Raw genomic sequence first — 16,964 nt, forward strand, 5'->3', positions numbered from 1 at the left:
TTTAGGGTGGTAAGGATTAAACAAACCTACCAGATCAATATCTACTGTTGGCGGTTCAACAGTTCCACCCATCCTCAGCTCAAGGTTCTTTCCTCCCTTAATCGCAACTTGAACCCGGGTATCAAACTTCAGTATAGCATCAGGTGTTAGCTTAACCTGTAATTCAGCATGCCCGCCTACAGGGACTACACCATGTAGTGGGCTCACCTGTAATCCTGGGAATGGGTTTGGATCATTCACCTAAAATATATTCAAGAACTGTTAACTGACAAGAAAAGGCTGAGATTGATTTGTTTTGGTATTAACTTGTTTAATCTATCAGATTTCTAGTAAGGAACAAATACCTATTTACTAAATCATTCACCCCTCTGGGACACCCTTTACCAACCCAACAGGGGAAGAGATTATGAAACAATGAAACTGGGAAGCAATTTAAAATTTGGGGAAAATTTCAATACTTCTGAAAACACTTCTTTAAGCAAAGAATGGCAAGATTAAGTGCAGGCAACAGCTGTCAAACTTTATCAACTTACCTGGAAGTATGCATGATTCTGTCCAATGTTTGCCAGAAGTACATTTCTGGTTGTGCACAGATTAACTGGTACCTGTCCAAACATAATCCTTCTCTCAACAAACTGTACATTGGTTGTTCCAAGCTGAAAATTTAATTTATTAAATTTTAAGAATCAACAAGAAAATATTGTAATTTAAGTTGACTACATTTATTCTGACAAACAAATATGAAAGTTCACAAAAATTTACTATTTTCAGTATGTTTTTTTTAACAGGTTTAAAACAAATTGAACCCCTTATAGTCAATTATGATGTCAACAGTTAAAGTTTTTTTTAATAATTGTTGGTCTGTTGTTGTTTTTTTGTGTTTTTTTTTTTCATTTCAAAAAAAGACGAAGATGTTTGCTTCAGAATTGATCTTATACAAGTATGTGAAACATTAAACTTAACTATATTGCATCATACATCTCACCCTGAAAAATTCACTGCTTATTATTAGCAATATCAATGCTTACCTCTGCCTTGCATTTCAGCTGTAACGTACTACCACTGTGAATCATCAGAGAGAAAGAACCATCTTCGGGAGCCAGGAAAGATGGATGCCATACCACCTCACAGTCAAGATCTTTAAATGGATCAACAACACCAGTAGCCGGCCTGATAGAGAATGCCGTTCCCTTCTCTCCTAGGTTAGGTGCCCAGGTAAACTCAGCAGGATAGTTCAATTTGTTATACAAAGTGATGATACCACGGAATCCTGTTAAAAATAAAAACAATCAATAATCTTTATAAGCTAATGGTCTTCATTGTCTAGTACAATGCAAAACAAGCAAGTGACCACTTTTTTACTGAAAATAAACTGAAAATTACTTTTAGATTTTTTTAAGAAAGTCATTCATCATTATAAATAATTTCTTAATATTATAAAGCTAAAGATCTCACCAGCATCACTGGGTAGACCAAATGATGGTTTAAGGACCAATTCATCAGTGGAAAGTTCCAAGGCAACAGGTACAACCTCGGCTAGAACGGTCACATGATGCTTGTGGTAGTTGTTAACTGTGTAAGTCACTGACCTGTATAATAGATAAAATATACTTGAACAAAATATCAAAATGTTTTTAAAAAAATAATGGCATAAAGTTTTCTTCTTTATAATATGTATAGACAAGTTATGCATTATTTTTTCATCAAAAACAATGACAATCCAAAGGCCTTCACAAGCTTGAAAATTGCTGTCAGATTATGTACCTTTCATAAAAAATGTGTCTCAATCTAAGATTTTTGTCATAGTATAACACAAATACATAATACAGATAACTTGAAATAAAAAAAACTGTACCTCTGGAACTTCTGTTTCTGGTTAGATTCAAAGATAATAGGAATATTGGCTTTGGATTTTGGAGGAACCACCTGTGATAGAGGGCTGCTTTGTCTTAGTTCTCTACAGTCAATCTGAAATTATAACTTAACAAGTTTAAAATAGAATAAAATCAATAATGATATAACAAAAAATTGTCACCAAGGTGTCAAAAGGGTTCAACAATATGAAACCTTTGATAAAGCTGAATAAAAAAGTGGAAACTAGAAATGTGTCCACGGGTGCCACCCCCCCCCCCCCCCCCCCCCGCGCCACTGTTCTGTCAATCTTTTTACAAAGTCAAGGGAAATAACTCTACAAATACTGGATAAATCCACAAGCGAAACCCCAGGTGCAAATCTAAATATGCTGAGCAACCTGCCCATAAGGTTTAATGACTATGTCAAATCCTTTTTGAGTAACTTGCGACACAAGTTGAAAATTGCAAAAATTTTCTAAGTCAAGGGCAATAACTCTGATAATACTAAATAAATCCAGACGAAAATACCTGGTGCACAACTGCACATGCTGATCAATATTCCTGTAAAGTTTCATGACTCTAGGTCAAATACTTTTTGAGTTACATGCGACACATGTTAAAAATTGCAAAATTTTACTAAGTCAAGGGCAATAACTCTGAAAATAATAAAAATATCCAGACGAAAATACCCAGGTGCACAACTACACATGCTGATCAACATTCCTGTAAAGTTTCATGACTCTAGGTCAAATACTTTTTGAGTTACATGCGACACATGTTAAAAATTGCAAAATTTTACTAAGTCAAGGGCAATAACTCTGAAAATAATAAAAATATCCAGACGAAAATACCCAGGTGCACAACTACACATGCTGATCAACATTCCTGTAAAGTTTCATGACTCTAGGTCAAATACTTTTTGAGTTACGTGCGACACAAGTTGAAAATTGCAAAATTTTACTAAGTCAAGGGCAATAACTCTGAAAATAATAAAAATATCCAGACGAAAATACCCAGGTGCACAACAACACATGCTGATCAACATTCCTATAAAGTTTCATGACTCTAGGTCAAATACTTTTTGAGTTACATGCGACACAAGTTGAAAATTGCAAAATTTTACTAAGTCAAGGGCAATAACTCTTAAAATACTAAAAATATCCAGACGAAAATACCCAGGTGCACAACTACACATGCTGATCAAGATTCCTGTAAAGTTTCATGACTCTAGGTCAAATACTTTTTGAGTTACATGCGACACAAGTTGAAAACTGCAAAATTTTACAAAGTCAAGAGCAATAACTCTGAAAATACTAAATATATCCACATGAAAATACCCAGGTGCACAACTACACATGCTGATCAACATTCCTGTAAAGTTTCATGACTCTAGGTCAAATACTTTTTGAGTTACGTGCGACACAAGTTGAAAATTGCAAAATTTTACTAAGTCAAGGGCAATAACTCTGAAAATACTAAAAATATCCAGACGAAAATACCCAGGTGCACAACTACACATGCTGATCAACATTCCTGTAAAGTTTCATGACTTTAGGTCAAATACTTTTTGAGTTACGTGCGACACAAAAGTGAACGGACGGACGGAAGGACGGACAGACAGACGGACAAGGGTAAATCTAAATGCCCTCCACTAACGTGGGGGCACAAAAAGGCAAAGTGACTTAATGAACCTACTCTGTGTTTATTTTGATCTCTAGAACTTCAATCCAATGAAGACTTATGTTTTCAGTTGAGCATATTTGATGCAAAGACTTTATTTTTTAAAATACGTATTAGCACTTTGATATATTGTTTTAAAATAGTGATTATAGAAGAGGACAAAGTGGTTGATAACCTTACCTCTGCCACAACCAGGACATTCTGGTCAAGGTTGTTTACAATCTCCAGATATTTTGTAGAAATTGATCTCAAACATACTGAACCAAAGTCAAGGACTGGAGGACCTACAAACACAAATGGGAATAGACTATAACTTAAAATAATTCCAACAACATGAGATGTATTCATGAAATACATCAGTATCTGCTATAGTTTCAACCATTACATTTTTATTTTCAAGATAAACATCAAAGTGAAAATGGTTGGCTTACCAAGAGATACACCATGCAGATCAACATTCAAAATTAGTAAAAATGACATTATTTTTAGGACTTTTTTATTTACATGATAGTAAAAATGTTACCTATGACAACCAGATGTTGTTCTTGAGGGGAAAGGAATTTAGAACAGTCCATTTTCTCTTTAGGAGTGGTTGGTACAGCATTTAAACCATCTTTAGCCTACAATGAAAAACACAATTAATTGCAAAGTCACTTTATAAAGACATGATTTTTCTTGGATACCTCAGAGGTATTTTTACACGTAAACTGCTAATCAGACAATACACTTAATTCATGTTTAAGTCCAAAAAATATTGTGTTGGTATAGTTTGCATTGATTTACATCATACTTTGTTAATCAGTAGATACACATTTTTGAACATTTCTTAAAGAGAACTTGAATTTTATTGTTGTTGTTCTTTTTTTGTTTTTGTTTTTTTTTTATGGGTTTTACATTGCACTAACACAGTACAGGTCATATGGCAACTTTCCTGGCTGAGGAAGACCTCAGGTGCCCCTCTATTCATTATTTCAGGCAAGAACAGTAGAACAACTCACATTCCGTAAGCTAGCTTGATAACTTCCTCACATGAAAGAATCAAAAGTCCCGGTCAGGATTTGAACCCACAGCAGTGAGGGACATTTATGACCTGAATTCAGCCACAAATTTTAATATTATTTAAAATGCTATGTGCAAAAATGCCTGTGAATCAATGTACTTACAGGTTTACTGGTAACTGACTGCATGGTAGCTGATAGACTTTTACTGCTGAGTAACTTGAAATCTGCATTTGGGGGAGGAGGTGCTATAAAATATAAAAATATCATATAGGTACCATTTCTATATTACAAGAAAATGTTGAAAGCAAAATGGTAGATGATTTATTTATGTCTGATGGAAATGTTTCAATTGTAAAATACCTGTGTACATTTGAAGACAGTTTTAAGTTAACATAGGGTCCAGATTGAAAATCCAGAAACCACAGTCCTGTTTCACTTGACTTTTCCAGGTCAGAAACTCACTTTACATGCATAAAAATAATGATAATAGTAAATGAAATTCTGTGTTAAAAATCTCTTTTCAGGGGAAAGAGAGCATAGATCTAAGTTAGCAATCACACAAAATGAAAATTAATCATTAGCAAATGAGCACTAAATTATCAAAACTACATGAATTAGCAAACATCTGGTGTTTCGTATAACTAATGTAAGATGGAGTGATAAATGAAAATATAATGTGCGCTATAACCAATGGCTAAAATACTGGTGGAATATCATAGTCTTTAAAGCACCTTTTTTCTTGTGTCTGAAGCATTAATTTCTCAGCCGAAGCTAAACAAGTGTTCCAAAATACATATAATATGATACTGATTCATTAAGGCAGAAATTTAAATCATTGTTTTATAGAAATTCTCCTTGCTTTTTTTGTAAAGATTATCTCATTTTGAATTATGAACCTGACTATCTCTACATGTTTGGATAGTCATTTTCAAAATACTTGTATCTAAAGATGTAACAACTTATACAGGTAAATACTGATGGCAAAAGCCTTAAATAATCATCTTTCATTCACAAACAGTTACTACTAAGAAGAACTGCAAACTTTAGTTTTTGATTTTTTTTTATAGAAACACCTGTGAAGGCATGGCCTGTTTTCCTGCAGTCTAATTATCTGTCTCCAAACCAGATACATACATATAGTTATTTACATGTACATGTATATATTTGACTTCAACTTACCAGGGCTATCAGGCTCTATATAAGTATAATGTTTATTTTACAACAATAAAAAATATATGAAAATACTTATAATAAACATAGCTTTATCAAACATGTTTTGATAAAAAATCTGATTAATTGATAAACACATTTTAAGAATCATAATGATTGGTTTAATTTATATTTGTTTGATGACAAAGGAGATCCCTATATGATTATATAGAGAATCTTTGTTTAGTTCAGTGTAAGATCAGGATATATTTCATGAGTGAGCACCAAAAGGTATATTTCACTTGTGGCTGCCCCACTCGTGAAAAATGAGCTTTTGATGTTCACCAGAAGAAATATATTTCCATCTTACACTAAACTAAACAAATTTTCTTTTTATTATATGCAAAGAAGCGTTTAAAAAGACATTTTAACCAAATACTAAATGAAAAGTGTGCAAAGAATAATACAATGTGACGTCATTTATGACATCACATCATTAAGTTGGTTTCCAGTACAGTGTACGCTGGTATTTCACTGTCAAAACAACATACAGTGAAAAATGTCAAATTGATAATTTCACTGTTTCAAACAGTGAAAATCAGTTTTTTATTTCACTGATATATTTCTATAAACCTGAAAAGCATATGTAATAAAACCATATCATCCACCAACAGTAATCCCACAAATTGTGATTATCACATATGTTTTTAAAAACCTTATTTACTCAAACCGATAAAATAATTTAGTTGCAAGATGATGAGATAAGTATTACATGCATAAGTAATGAAACATTTAAGAAATAACTACCTTTAGGATCTGGTTTGATTTCTTCAAGAAGAAGTTTCTTTGGCCGTATACCTGCAGCAGGTTTGATTCCTATATCAGTTGATGTGTTTGTCTCATGAAACTCTCTGTGGAAGGATTGAGGGAAAACAAAATTACATAATGATTCACAAAATGAGCCACAATATTTTATTCAAAGTCCATGTCAAAGTTATGGGCCTTGGACAGATTTTAATCTCAAAAGATATATTTAAAGAAACAAGTGTTTGATGAAAATGAAACTCAACACAAATGTTGTTACCATTTAGTTACACCTATACATGAATAAGCAGGACAGTCTTACTTTTATTGCCTAAAAGGTTGCCCAAGTTTTTCAAAGAAGTAATATATTTAGATGCAAATATTTTTTCATCTACAAAGAATAATAATAGATGTAAAAGACATTACCTTGCTTTTTTCTTATTCACTCTTTTCTCCTTCATATCTCTGATAAGTTGAACATAACTGTCACGGTGCCGCCATTTCTTTACATCATCATCATCTATATGGGCATAATCTGGGTCAATATATGTGTGACGCTTCGTACGTGTAAATATTGTCCTATAACAGTCATTAAAAAATTATTTCAATTTCTATATCAAAGCAGTTAGACATGTAATACTATCTGTATACAGTGTATAAAATATACAGAAAATGTTCATAACTAATTGAAAGAGATACAATCACTGTATGATGAAAATTATAACCATAAAATCATTGAAATGACAAAAAAATAGAATCTTTCAATTGCATTAAATATGTATAAAGATTCTGAATATTTAATTTTGGAATAAAAATATTTTGTTATTTGCAGAAGTGCTCCCTGAAATAATAAATAATCTGTAATCCTCTTTCAAACAGAAAATCTAAATAACATAATTAAAAGTGTACTATTAACACAACAACTGAAAAGTAAAACATAAACACAAAACAAATGTGTTTTACTGAAATATGTGATGTAAAGTCTTAATTCTGGTATATATGCATTCATGAAAATTTTAAAATAATTCATTTTTCAGTAAAATATTTGGCTAAACTAAGACTTTTAGGATGATTCAGTTGTCTTTATTAAACAAATACCTATGTGATATCTTTTTTCAAAAATTGATAAAAATAAATCGAAAAGCAAAAGTCAAAAGAAAAAAAATAACATGTCAAGCTGAGAATATGTGCTAGTACAAGCATGCCTCTATTACCAGTATTAATGTAGAATCTAATGTTCCTCTCTAAATATCAATATAAGGAGATAAAAAAATCAAAATATTTGATTTCAAAATCAATCCTTTCATTTTCTCACTTCTATGTCAGTCAAACATGTTTTACAGTACACATATTTTCTTCAAAGGGGCAAAAACAACAGAGAAAAGATAGTAAACTAGCCAACTAGAGTCTCTAAGTTTTTCTGCATTTGAAAATGACACAAATTTATGCTGCTTTAAATATATTTACTGCATCAATGCTAAATGGTCCCCTTTTGTTAAACTGCAAATATTTTATGCAAATGATAACTATAATATTTTAATCTAAATTTGAAAAAGGGCATAAACTGTAAGAATTATGTTGAAACAAAAATACAAATAGCGGATTAATGCACCTTTCATTTGCGCAGAAGCACAAGGATGCATTTTAAACCTATGTCAGCAGAGCGAGGAATTTAATAAGCCAGAAGGCTTCTGCAGATGTTATTACACAAAACAGGTCTATTAGCGATATTCTTGCTTGAAGGTAAACATTGAAATCAGTAAATCAATATTTTGTTAAATGTATTTTGTACTTAGAAACTAATGCTTGTGCCATGTTTTCCATTTGCTAGTGCAATGTCATTTGACAGTTTTGTTTTAATAATAAAACTACTGGGGCCATTATTGCATTAAGCTGTTTTTACATTGTGCCCCAAGCCACGCAAAATAAACATGCAACAGCGGCCCATGGCCACCAGAATCTATTTGTTAATGCATGTTTTCTTCTCTGTGAATGTATACCTGTGTGTGCAGTTTTAATGCAAGAATAATGATTAAAACCTCATCCAAAAGTCAATGAACAATAACAAATATAAACCCAAAACAGCAAAAGATAATTCACACAATTTGTGCATAAGTTTTACCCATGACTTGGTATAGTGGTTATCTTATCAGAAGTCGTTTTGTATTTATTAAGCAGTTTAACAAGACAGCAAGGGCATCGTAACTGTGTTAACTTCACTTGATCAGGCCATACAAAATCAGCATAGCTATATTTCAGATATAATATATCATTTTATAATTGTAATACCTTACATGAAACATTAGAGAAATGTTGTAACTGAGTTTCATTAATGTTTCATATAACACTTGTATATGATGTAAACTGATATTTTCCATATAATTCTATTTTAATTAAACTGTTTGTGCAAAAACATTAAGTATAAACATTAAATAATAACTATTTGTATAAGATAATGCTGAAATCTATTTAAATTATTCATGTAAGGCTAAAACTGATAGGCTTAACATGTTTGTACAAGTTCATTGAATAACCTGACTGTTTTGTTTTGGCTCGTAAAAATATGTGGCTATATTCCATATTTCACTCAAACGAAAAAATATTCTCTTAATATTTCAGCTCAATTATGAAATCAGTTTTTGCAACTTCAATTAATGCTTTTGTGTTCAATTCCAGGCAAAACCTGTACTTGTTCCATTAGGAAACATGGCTGTGTATTAAATATTGCTCAAACCTAAAATCACTGAGTTGAGAGTCAGGATGACACCTTAAATGTTTGGCCATTCCCCCACCCTTTGCATGCCATTCAATATTCTGTTGAACCCTTAATTTGACTATGCTGTATATAACAGCATATTGATTTATAATATACATCAATAGCTATATGTTTATTTGAATGATTTCTGAAAGGAAGATATAACATACTTGTACTCATCTTTCCTATCACTGGGTCTAATACTGTGTGCTCTGTCATTAGGAAAGGCAACCTTGGTGTTCCAGTCATCTTTGTTTGTAGATCTGGCTAGTTTGTGTAACTTGGTCGTTCTTCCTCCTGCTACAGCGTTCCTTGGTTCATCTCCGAGAGATGAGAATGTTGTATCAACAAACATACCTACTTCATTACTGATGTAAGGTGTTAGGCCTATAATATATCAATCACATGTCTTTCATACATCGTCTAAAACTAATAATATGAACACTACTTATTTCAACTGCACAAAAGCTTATCTAACTTTCAAACTATAAACACTGTTCTTGCATAGCCTGAACCCTGAACTTTTATATGAAGAATTAATAAAGATTCCTTATAAAAGTTTTAGAATGTTTTTCAGTTAAGAAATAACATCAGCCTGAGAGGTGTATATCGGCTATTTTACACCGGTTTGGAGTTTTGATGCCTAGGAATTGACCACGAAGGCCGTATACAAGTAGTCCCTAAACGGTGTTAATTGGCAGTTTAACACCAGTTTTTTTCCTTCTTTGTCTATTAAGTGACAAAATCCTGTGAGTGTTAGAATTAAGCACAAACTACCAATTGATCATATTTATTTATCAAAAAAAACAAAATTTCTATAATTACGTAATAAAAATATATTATCATAAAATGCCAAAATAGTGATATACACATTTCTAGCAGTAATAATCAATTTTGTACCAGGATTATATTTTGGGTTCCTATGTTTGGTTATTGGGTCACTACGGCCCATGAAATGTACAGGCATGGTGTGTATAATCTGTAGATGTGCCAGAGTAGGATTACGATTATCTGCTACATGCCCTATAACATCTATCATCTGCTGCGGCTTGAAGAAACCTGTCATCATAACAAAATATCAGAATAATATATCTTGTTTCTTTTTACCACATGCAAATGTGTACTTACATTGTTCTTGCATGAAAACTAAAAACTAAAATTGAAAATATTGAATTTTTAAAACCAGTTCATGCACTGGTTTTATTAAGACATAAAATAACATAAAATCCCATCAGTTATTACACTGTAACCATACATCATATAATTGTTACCTGACAATAAATAATACTGTGAAGCAGCACTTAAGCTATCTAAATACAGGAAAGCCAGTAAGTATTGCAGAATATATATCTTGTTTTCTTGTAAATTCAATATTTATGACTCACAAAAATAAATACTAATTGATATAAATGTATGCTGAACAAGAAATTTCTACCTGCTTGGTTTGGAGCAAAGGAAAAGATGACATCTTGTGTATCTAGAGGCTGTATCTTGCCATTTGGTGGATGTGCAATGAAATGTGCAATACGCCTGAACTGGTATGTAATAGGTAAAACATCTGAGCTGTTCTTTAATGTACACAGAATATCAGCATGTTCACCTACTGGTACCTCCCCGAAGTCATACTTGCATGCTGGAGATATATCTAGAAGTACTGGTAGAGCTGTACCTGTCATAGCCACCTCAACCACTCTGTCACCTAGATACATTATAAAACATTCATTAAAAGTTGTGTCTTCATGAAATTCAAATGAATTACAATGTCAAATATATGATATAGCATATTCAATCCCAACTGAAATTGTGAATTAAGACCACATTCATTTCATTGTAAGGTATGTTGAAAAACATTTTTCCAACCTTTACTTGATGACTAAACATTGAAAGTATAATAGAATTAACAATACTATAACAATACTAATGAGAAATGTTACCTGGGTTTTCATAGCCTTCACTTGATCCTATGATCTGAAGTTTCATAAACAGAGCAAAGTCTTTCCTAGGTGGGGGAACGATCTTGTTCTTAAAGCCAGATTTAGAGGCATTCCACCTGAAATACATACAAGTTAATTTAACTCCTTAAACACAATATTTATAATCTTAATGTGTGTTTAATCTAAATGTCTACCTTCAAATAAAAGAAATATTTTACAATTTTTTATAACTGTCTCCTCCTCTGAAATGTTATTATATATTCTGGTATTTGGTACTCTTAAACAAAATGTTGAGACATGTCTTTAAGTAAGTACATGTACATAATATATAATGTGTAAAAAAACAATACCTAGGACTAAATCTAAAGAAGACTGGTATTTTCTCATATGGCTGGAGAATACCCTGGTTTGGTATGGCAGTTACAAGAGATGTAAGCTCATTTGTGTCCCCTTGAACTTTGCCTGTGTCCCCTTGATCTGAAAGAGCTTTCAATGTACTCCTGGTTAAATCAATACCCTGCAATGGAAAAAAAATCATCATATTTAAGTTTAAGTGAAAGCTCTATATTTCTTTTTTTTTCATTCATTAATATTCACAAAAATGTTCACAAAGAAAACTACATTTATGTGTAGTTTTGAAAAAAAGTTCAACTACATATAATTAAAAATACTTTCAAAGTCCAGCTGAAAAACTGAAATGTAAGATGCCCACCACAATTATAGTAACAATTTTCTTTATCTATGCAGTTAAGCAAGAAATAATTTGAAATTTTATGTTTAAAAAAGCTACACTAAATATTATAATTATTATTATTATATACCACATTTCTATAGCACTCTTTTCATAAATAATAAATGTTCAAGAGTGCTTTACATAAATCCGATAAAACATAATCATATATATATATATAAGACATAATGTACAACATTAATTAAGTAAACCTATTAAACAATAATGATAATCTAAAACCAGTAACGGATGGTAAGAAATACAGACACATTTAGTTTAAAATCAAGGCTCAATTAAAATTAACACTGATAATATAGCAAAAGTAGTACATGTATGATGATTTATGAACTAACGTCCATAGAACTTTATGAAAATATGCATTTACTTACCATTTCCTGTGCTATGGCATCTTCATCTAATATTGCTACAAAGTTGACAGGTTCCGGACCATTGTTAAATAGCAGAGCACACTCAGTTTTGTCTGATCCATAGTAAGTATTTCCAAATGGTATACACCGAATAGGTTCCTCTGTTTCTAGTGAGAGTATTTGTAAAGCCTGCTCTACCAGATTAGCACGAATATGAAGGAGGCTAGTTTCTTTCCCCTCTAGTTTCACCCTAGATATTGAGAAGTATATAGTTAGTGTACAGAGACAAAACTTTTGTTAAAAATGCTGTGATAATTTGCTAAATTGTAAACATTGGATCTCATATCTGTTGCCAGATACCTTAATATGAAGTTTTAAGCAAGTTCCAAGAAATTATTATTAAGCCAACCTTGTTAAAGTTTGATAAAAAAAAATCATATAACAACAAATAAAAGATTCTTTTTATCACATAACTAAACACACTGACATTAATGAACAATGTTATATTATGCATGTGTAATAACAATAATTCTATCACTATCGGATTTTTTTCTATATAGACAAAGAAGGCCCGAAGCGTGGATTATTCTACAACAATGCACTCGCCGTTCTTATAAGCTCCCTGTGTATTTTCACATTGAGGGTGCCATTTTGTTTAGAAAATCTGATTAATAAAAAACATTTTTTGTCGAATTTTGTTGTGAAAGCTATCTAGAATGAAAGAAAGTAGTCTAACTAAGAAATTGAATCCGAACACCATTATCTTTAATTCAGTCGTTAACGCTGTACCAAGTTTAAAGAGTTGTTTACGTGACGTCACAATGTAGCGCCATTAACAGCATGTGCAAGACAATCAGATCAAGTACGCTATTTCAATGTCGCAAACGAGTTAAGTTTTACATTTATTTCACTTTTAATAAGTTGTATTTTGCTTGAAAAATTATAGAGTGAAATAAAATAAACAAACAATTTTAGTTTTACCAACGTTTTCAAAATTCGTTATTCTCAAAATGTTTCTACACACGGTAGATTTAACCACAGTTTTTTTTCAACCCACTGGGACAGCCTTTAAAGAACGTTTCTATGGGAAACTCTTAGGGGAAAACAAATTTAACCACCAAACATAAAGTCCAACTTTATAATAATATTTATAGTTTTTCTTGATGTGTTAGAATGGAAATAGATATTAATTCTTCGTTCATTATTGCATAATAATGCATGTTTTCGTTCAAATGCTTTGTAATTAATCACTCAGGCCTACCGGCCTTCGTGATTTTATTACTTCGCATTTGAACTCAAACTGTGCATTATTCTACAACAATGCACTCAGAATTGATATCTATTTCCTTAATATGTTATATGTAGTTATAGCTTACATGGAAAAACATATGACATGGTTTAATAAATCATAGTATAAATAAAAAGATATCAGAGCAATTTGATTATAATCTTCAGAATTAACATATCAATGTGAGCATAAACATTAACACTGTCTATTAATTGGCCTAATATCAAAGACCTATCATTAATATTTCAAAATTTACAGTCACATTTTATTCACATGAAAATTTCATTTCATTACAAATCAAATTTGAACTTACTTAACAACTTCTTCAATCTTTCCTGGATATTTGGTAACAAACTCCACCTGGGATAAAAAAGAATAAGAGTCATTTTATTTTCAAACTCATCATTTGACAGCGGAATATTTGACATAAATGTACATTATTAACAGATTATAGTACCTAAATGTGGACATAGTATAAAATACTTTACCAGGTGCCCGGTATATTAAATTACTTTTCATGTAACTAATATATACATGTAAAAACAAACTTACTTTTATCAACTGTACACTTTTTGGAGGGACTGAACCACTTGTTGGCATAATTGCAATAGGCTGATTGCCTCCATATTTGATCTTAAATTCTCCTGCCTTTGATCCATGGTTAATCAGTGATATTTCCCTTGCTATAGTTTTACTGTTAGCAACAACATTTCCAAAATCAACAGACTGGTCAACCTCAAGGACAGGCTTGGTAGGGTAACTGCAAAATATGATAAAGAATATATTAGAAGAACTACTGTTAAAGTTTTACAAATTTAATATAGCAAAGACCTCAAGGAAAATATCAATACTAAGGTTTTAAATGCTAAAGATAGGTAATTAATGAAAAGGGTATCTTCAACTTCCTTTAATATAGTTCAATACATTTTTCTCAGTAACCTTTCATTTTACTAACATTGTTTCATTTTTTTAAAAGAACTATTTCAAAAATTTATTAAGCTACTTATGTAAATTTCTTTTTACAAATGATTTAGCTAAAAAAAACTGTACTTACGCAGCAAGAGGTATCTCAACCACTTCGCCATCTACTGTAACAACAATTCTGTCTTTAAACTCTCCATCTTCAGTGCTTGTGTACTCAACTATTGCTGGCACAGATAAACCAGAGGCTACTGGCTTGTCAGGATTTTTAACTTTTAGCTTAAATTTCTACAAGAAACACAAAGTCATACATTTATTCACATGAACATGACTGAAATTACAAGCTACATGTATCCTTGTATAAATATCAAATTGTAATCTTCAAAATATTTAAAATGTATCCAAAACCAGCATGTGGTCAATGCTAAAAGCAGCGTTGCATCTTCATGGTATCTTGAATGCTTCTACCATGTTTGATTTTACTTGCAGTAATGACTATCATACATACTAAATTGTGAGCAATTCAGCTGGCCAGGTCATCGACTGTTTGATTTGCGCACTTTACTAATATTCATCAATATTTTTGACAATCCCCCATAATTCTACATGCAACACTGTAAAAGACTTTGATTTAAGTCACCATTTCCTAGGCTTCCTAATTAATCATTTTGATTTTAATATTCTTTGTGACCTTGATTTAACAACTTTTGCACTATTGATGTGAAAATTATCCCTTTGTGCTCATCCATAAAGACTTTATTAAAGGTAAGTAATATATAGTACTTATCATCAGGTTTTCTAAATCCAATACATTTTTTTGTTCATGACCCATTGAATCTTTTGAGATGTCCTTTACCAAATAAAAAGTTTTAGATATCAGCAAATTCTGGACATTAAAAATATAGCGCATAAAAATGATATTTAAAATCAGGGTAACCCTAAACAAGTTTACCGGCCATGCTTGTTTAATTGGAACTCCCCTTTCCCCACCTCCATTTTTAAAACTTTATTTATGTGTACCACCTAACCAGGACTCAAACGGTGTTTGGACTTTACACCTCCTGGATGTTTCACCCCTGGACGTTTCACCCTTAAAACCCTGGTCTTTTCACCTCCACTTTTTAAATTTGATAAATATATGAAATAAAAAATGAAGATGACAAAATGATAGTTGAATATTTAGAATAAAATATGAAACCATTTTTATTTTCTTATTATTTTTTATAAAACAGGAAATAAAATTATATGATGAAAATAAAAGTGTTTATTTTAATGTTACGTTATTGTATAGTGCATACATTGTAGATATAGTAATTGACTCTGAATGAAATTTAGTAAATCTGATCATTTTGTTTTTATCTGTTTTTCATACATTGATACATATTTGAATTTGGTAAATTTTATTTGAACAAGAATGTAATTTTTTAAATAAAATTTCTTAATTATAAATTTCAAAAAACAAATATTCTCTCAAATTTATATGATCAATTATCACTCAATATAATCCAATTAAGGTGTAACAACTAAGGTATGTCAAACAAATTTACTGATATAAATCCATACAGTATACAATATCATCTATAAAAAAAAGTAGCCGAAACGTCTAGGAGGTGTAAAGACCGAAGGTGAAACGTCTAGGAGATGTAAAGACCGAAGGTGAAACGTCCAGGAGGTGTAAAGACCAAACGTGAAACGTCCAGGAGGTGTAAAGTCCTGAAATCACTCAAACCCGGGACCCTTGATATACTCTACCAACTATATGTACGCTATCAGGCCTCATGGTTTTTTACAAATTTCTCTTGGATAATAAATGATAAATCAGTTTGATAGTGTGACAAAATAACTAGAAAAAGTAACCAAGATGCCAAATACAGCATAGTAACATAAGCTCTTGCACACTTGATAACTTTCGGAGTCTGCTAAACTAGATTCAATCCAATATTCCTTTAGGAAATTCCGAATACTCAGCAATAAATAATATAAAGTGTTGCCATTAATATTTGACAACATGTAAGTTAGTGCTCTACCTAAAGAAATGTGGATATATTGCATCAGTCCAGTTTTTCAACTAACCTTTGTTTTTGGAGCATAAAATCGAATGCTTTTGCTGTCTTTACTGATGTTGTAAACAGTAACATTCAACTGTTCTACAGTGTCTGGTACAGTGTCATAAAAATCAACGCTTGCAGGGCTAATTCGGATCCCCGCAACGTCTCTATCCATTTTTATTGTAAATTGGTGGATCAAAGTTTATTCAAAAGTCATGAGTATATTCCATTCGTTTTGTTTATATAATTTGAACAATTGTAAATTTCACATCTCATCCACCATATTGTTTGGCAAGTTGTTGCCCGGAGTCCAGCTAGCAACTAAAATACAACCGTGTAAACGTAAAATAAAAACTAGAAAAACACAAAGGAATAATATTTTTAAAAATATATTTAGATCGGACTTTATGCATAATAATCGTATTTTCTAAAA

General features: G+C 31.5%; 1 protein-coding gene across 1 annotated transcript in view; it reads right to left on the minus strand.

The window, feature by feature from the left end:
- LOC132746789 (cilia- and flagella-associated protein 47-like) overlaps window positions 1-16,847 on the minus strand; it is a 39,347-nt gene extending 22,500 nt beyond the window's left edge. Inside the window, exons 1-22 of the mRNA XM_060736039.1 lie at window positions 16,557-16,847; window positions 14,617-14,771; window positions 14,115-14,322; window positions 13,876-13,922; window positions 12,296-12,524; window positions 11,527-11,693; window positions 11,177-11,292; window positions 10,678-10,941; window positions 10,143-10,301; window positions 9,413-9,629; window positions 8,610-8,735; window positions 6,914-7,066; window positions 6,491-6,594; window positions 5,714-5,728; window positions 4,697-4,779; window positions 4,057-4,153; window positions 3,714-3,817; window positions 1,856-1,968; window positions 1,456-1,589; window positions 1,029-1,270; window positions 534-656; window positions 31-240 (exon numbers count right to left, since the gene is read on the minus strand). Coding sequence (XP_060592022.1) covers window positions 31-240; window positions 534-656; window positions 1,029-1,270; window positions 1,456-1,589; window positions 1,856-1,968; window positions 3,714-3,817; window positions 4,057-4,153; window positions 4,697-4,779; window positions 5,714-5,728; window positions 6,491-6,594; window positions 6,914-7,066; window positions 8,610-8,735; window positions 9,413-9,629; window positions 10,143-10,301; window positions 10,678-10,941; window positions 11,177-11,292; window positions 11,527-11,693; window positions 12,296-12,524; window positions 13,876-13,922; window positions 14,115-14,322; window positions 14,617-14,771; window positions 16,557-16,706 — 3,216 coding nt within the window. The 5' untranslated portion in view covers window positions 16,707-16,847. The remainder of the gene's footprint in view (window positions 1-30; window positions 241-533; window positions 657-1,028; window positions 1,271-1,455; window positions 1,590-1,855; window positions 1,969-3,713; window positions 3,818-4,056; window positions 4,154-4,696; window positions 4,780-5,713; window positions 5,729-6,490; window positions 6,595-6,913; window positions 7,067-8,609; window positions 8,736-9,412; window positions 9,630-10,142; window positions 10,302-10,677; window positions 10,942-11,176; window positions 11,293-11,526; window positions 11,694-12,295; window positions 12,525-13,875; window positions 13,923-14,114; window positions 14,323-14,616; window positions 14,772-16,556) is intronic.
- Window positions 16,848-16,964: the final 117 nt, after the last annotated feature.

The sequence above is a fragment of the Ruditapes philippinarum genome, unplaced genomic scaffold (genome assembly GCF_026571515.1).
Source record: "Ruditapes philippinarum isolate M1 unplaced genomic scaffold, ASM2657151v2 ctg2217_1_1_1_1, whole genome shotgun sequence".
In the NCBI taxonomy this organism is placed as follows: domain Eukaryota; kingdom Metazoa; phylum Mollusca; class Bivalvia; order Venerida; family Veneridae; genus Ruditapes; species Ruditapes philippinarum.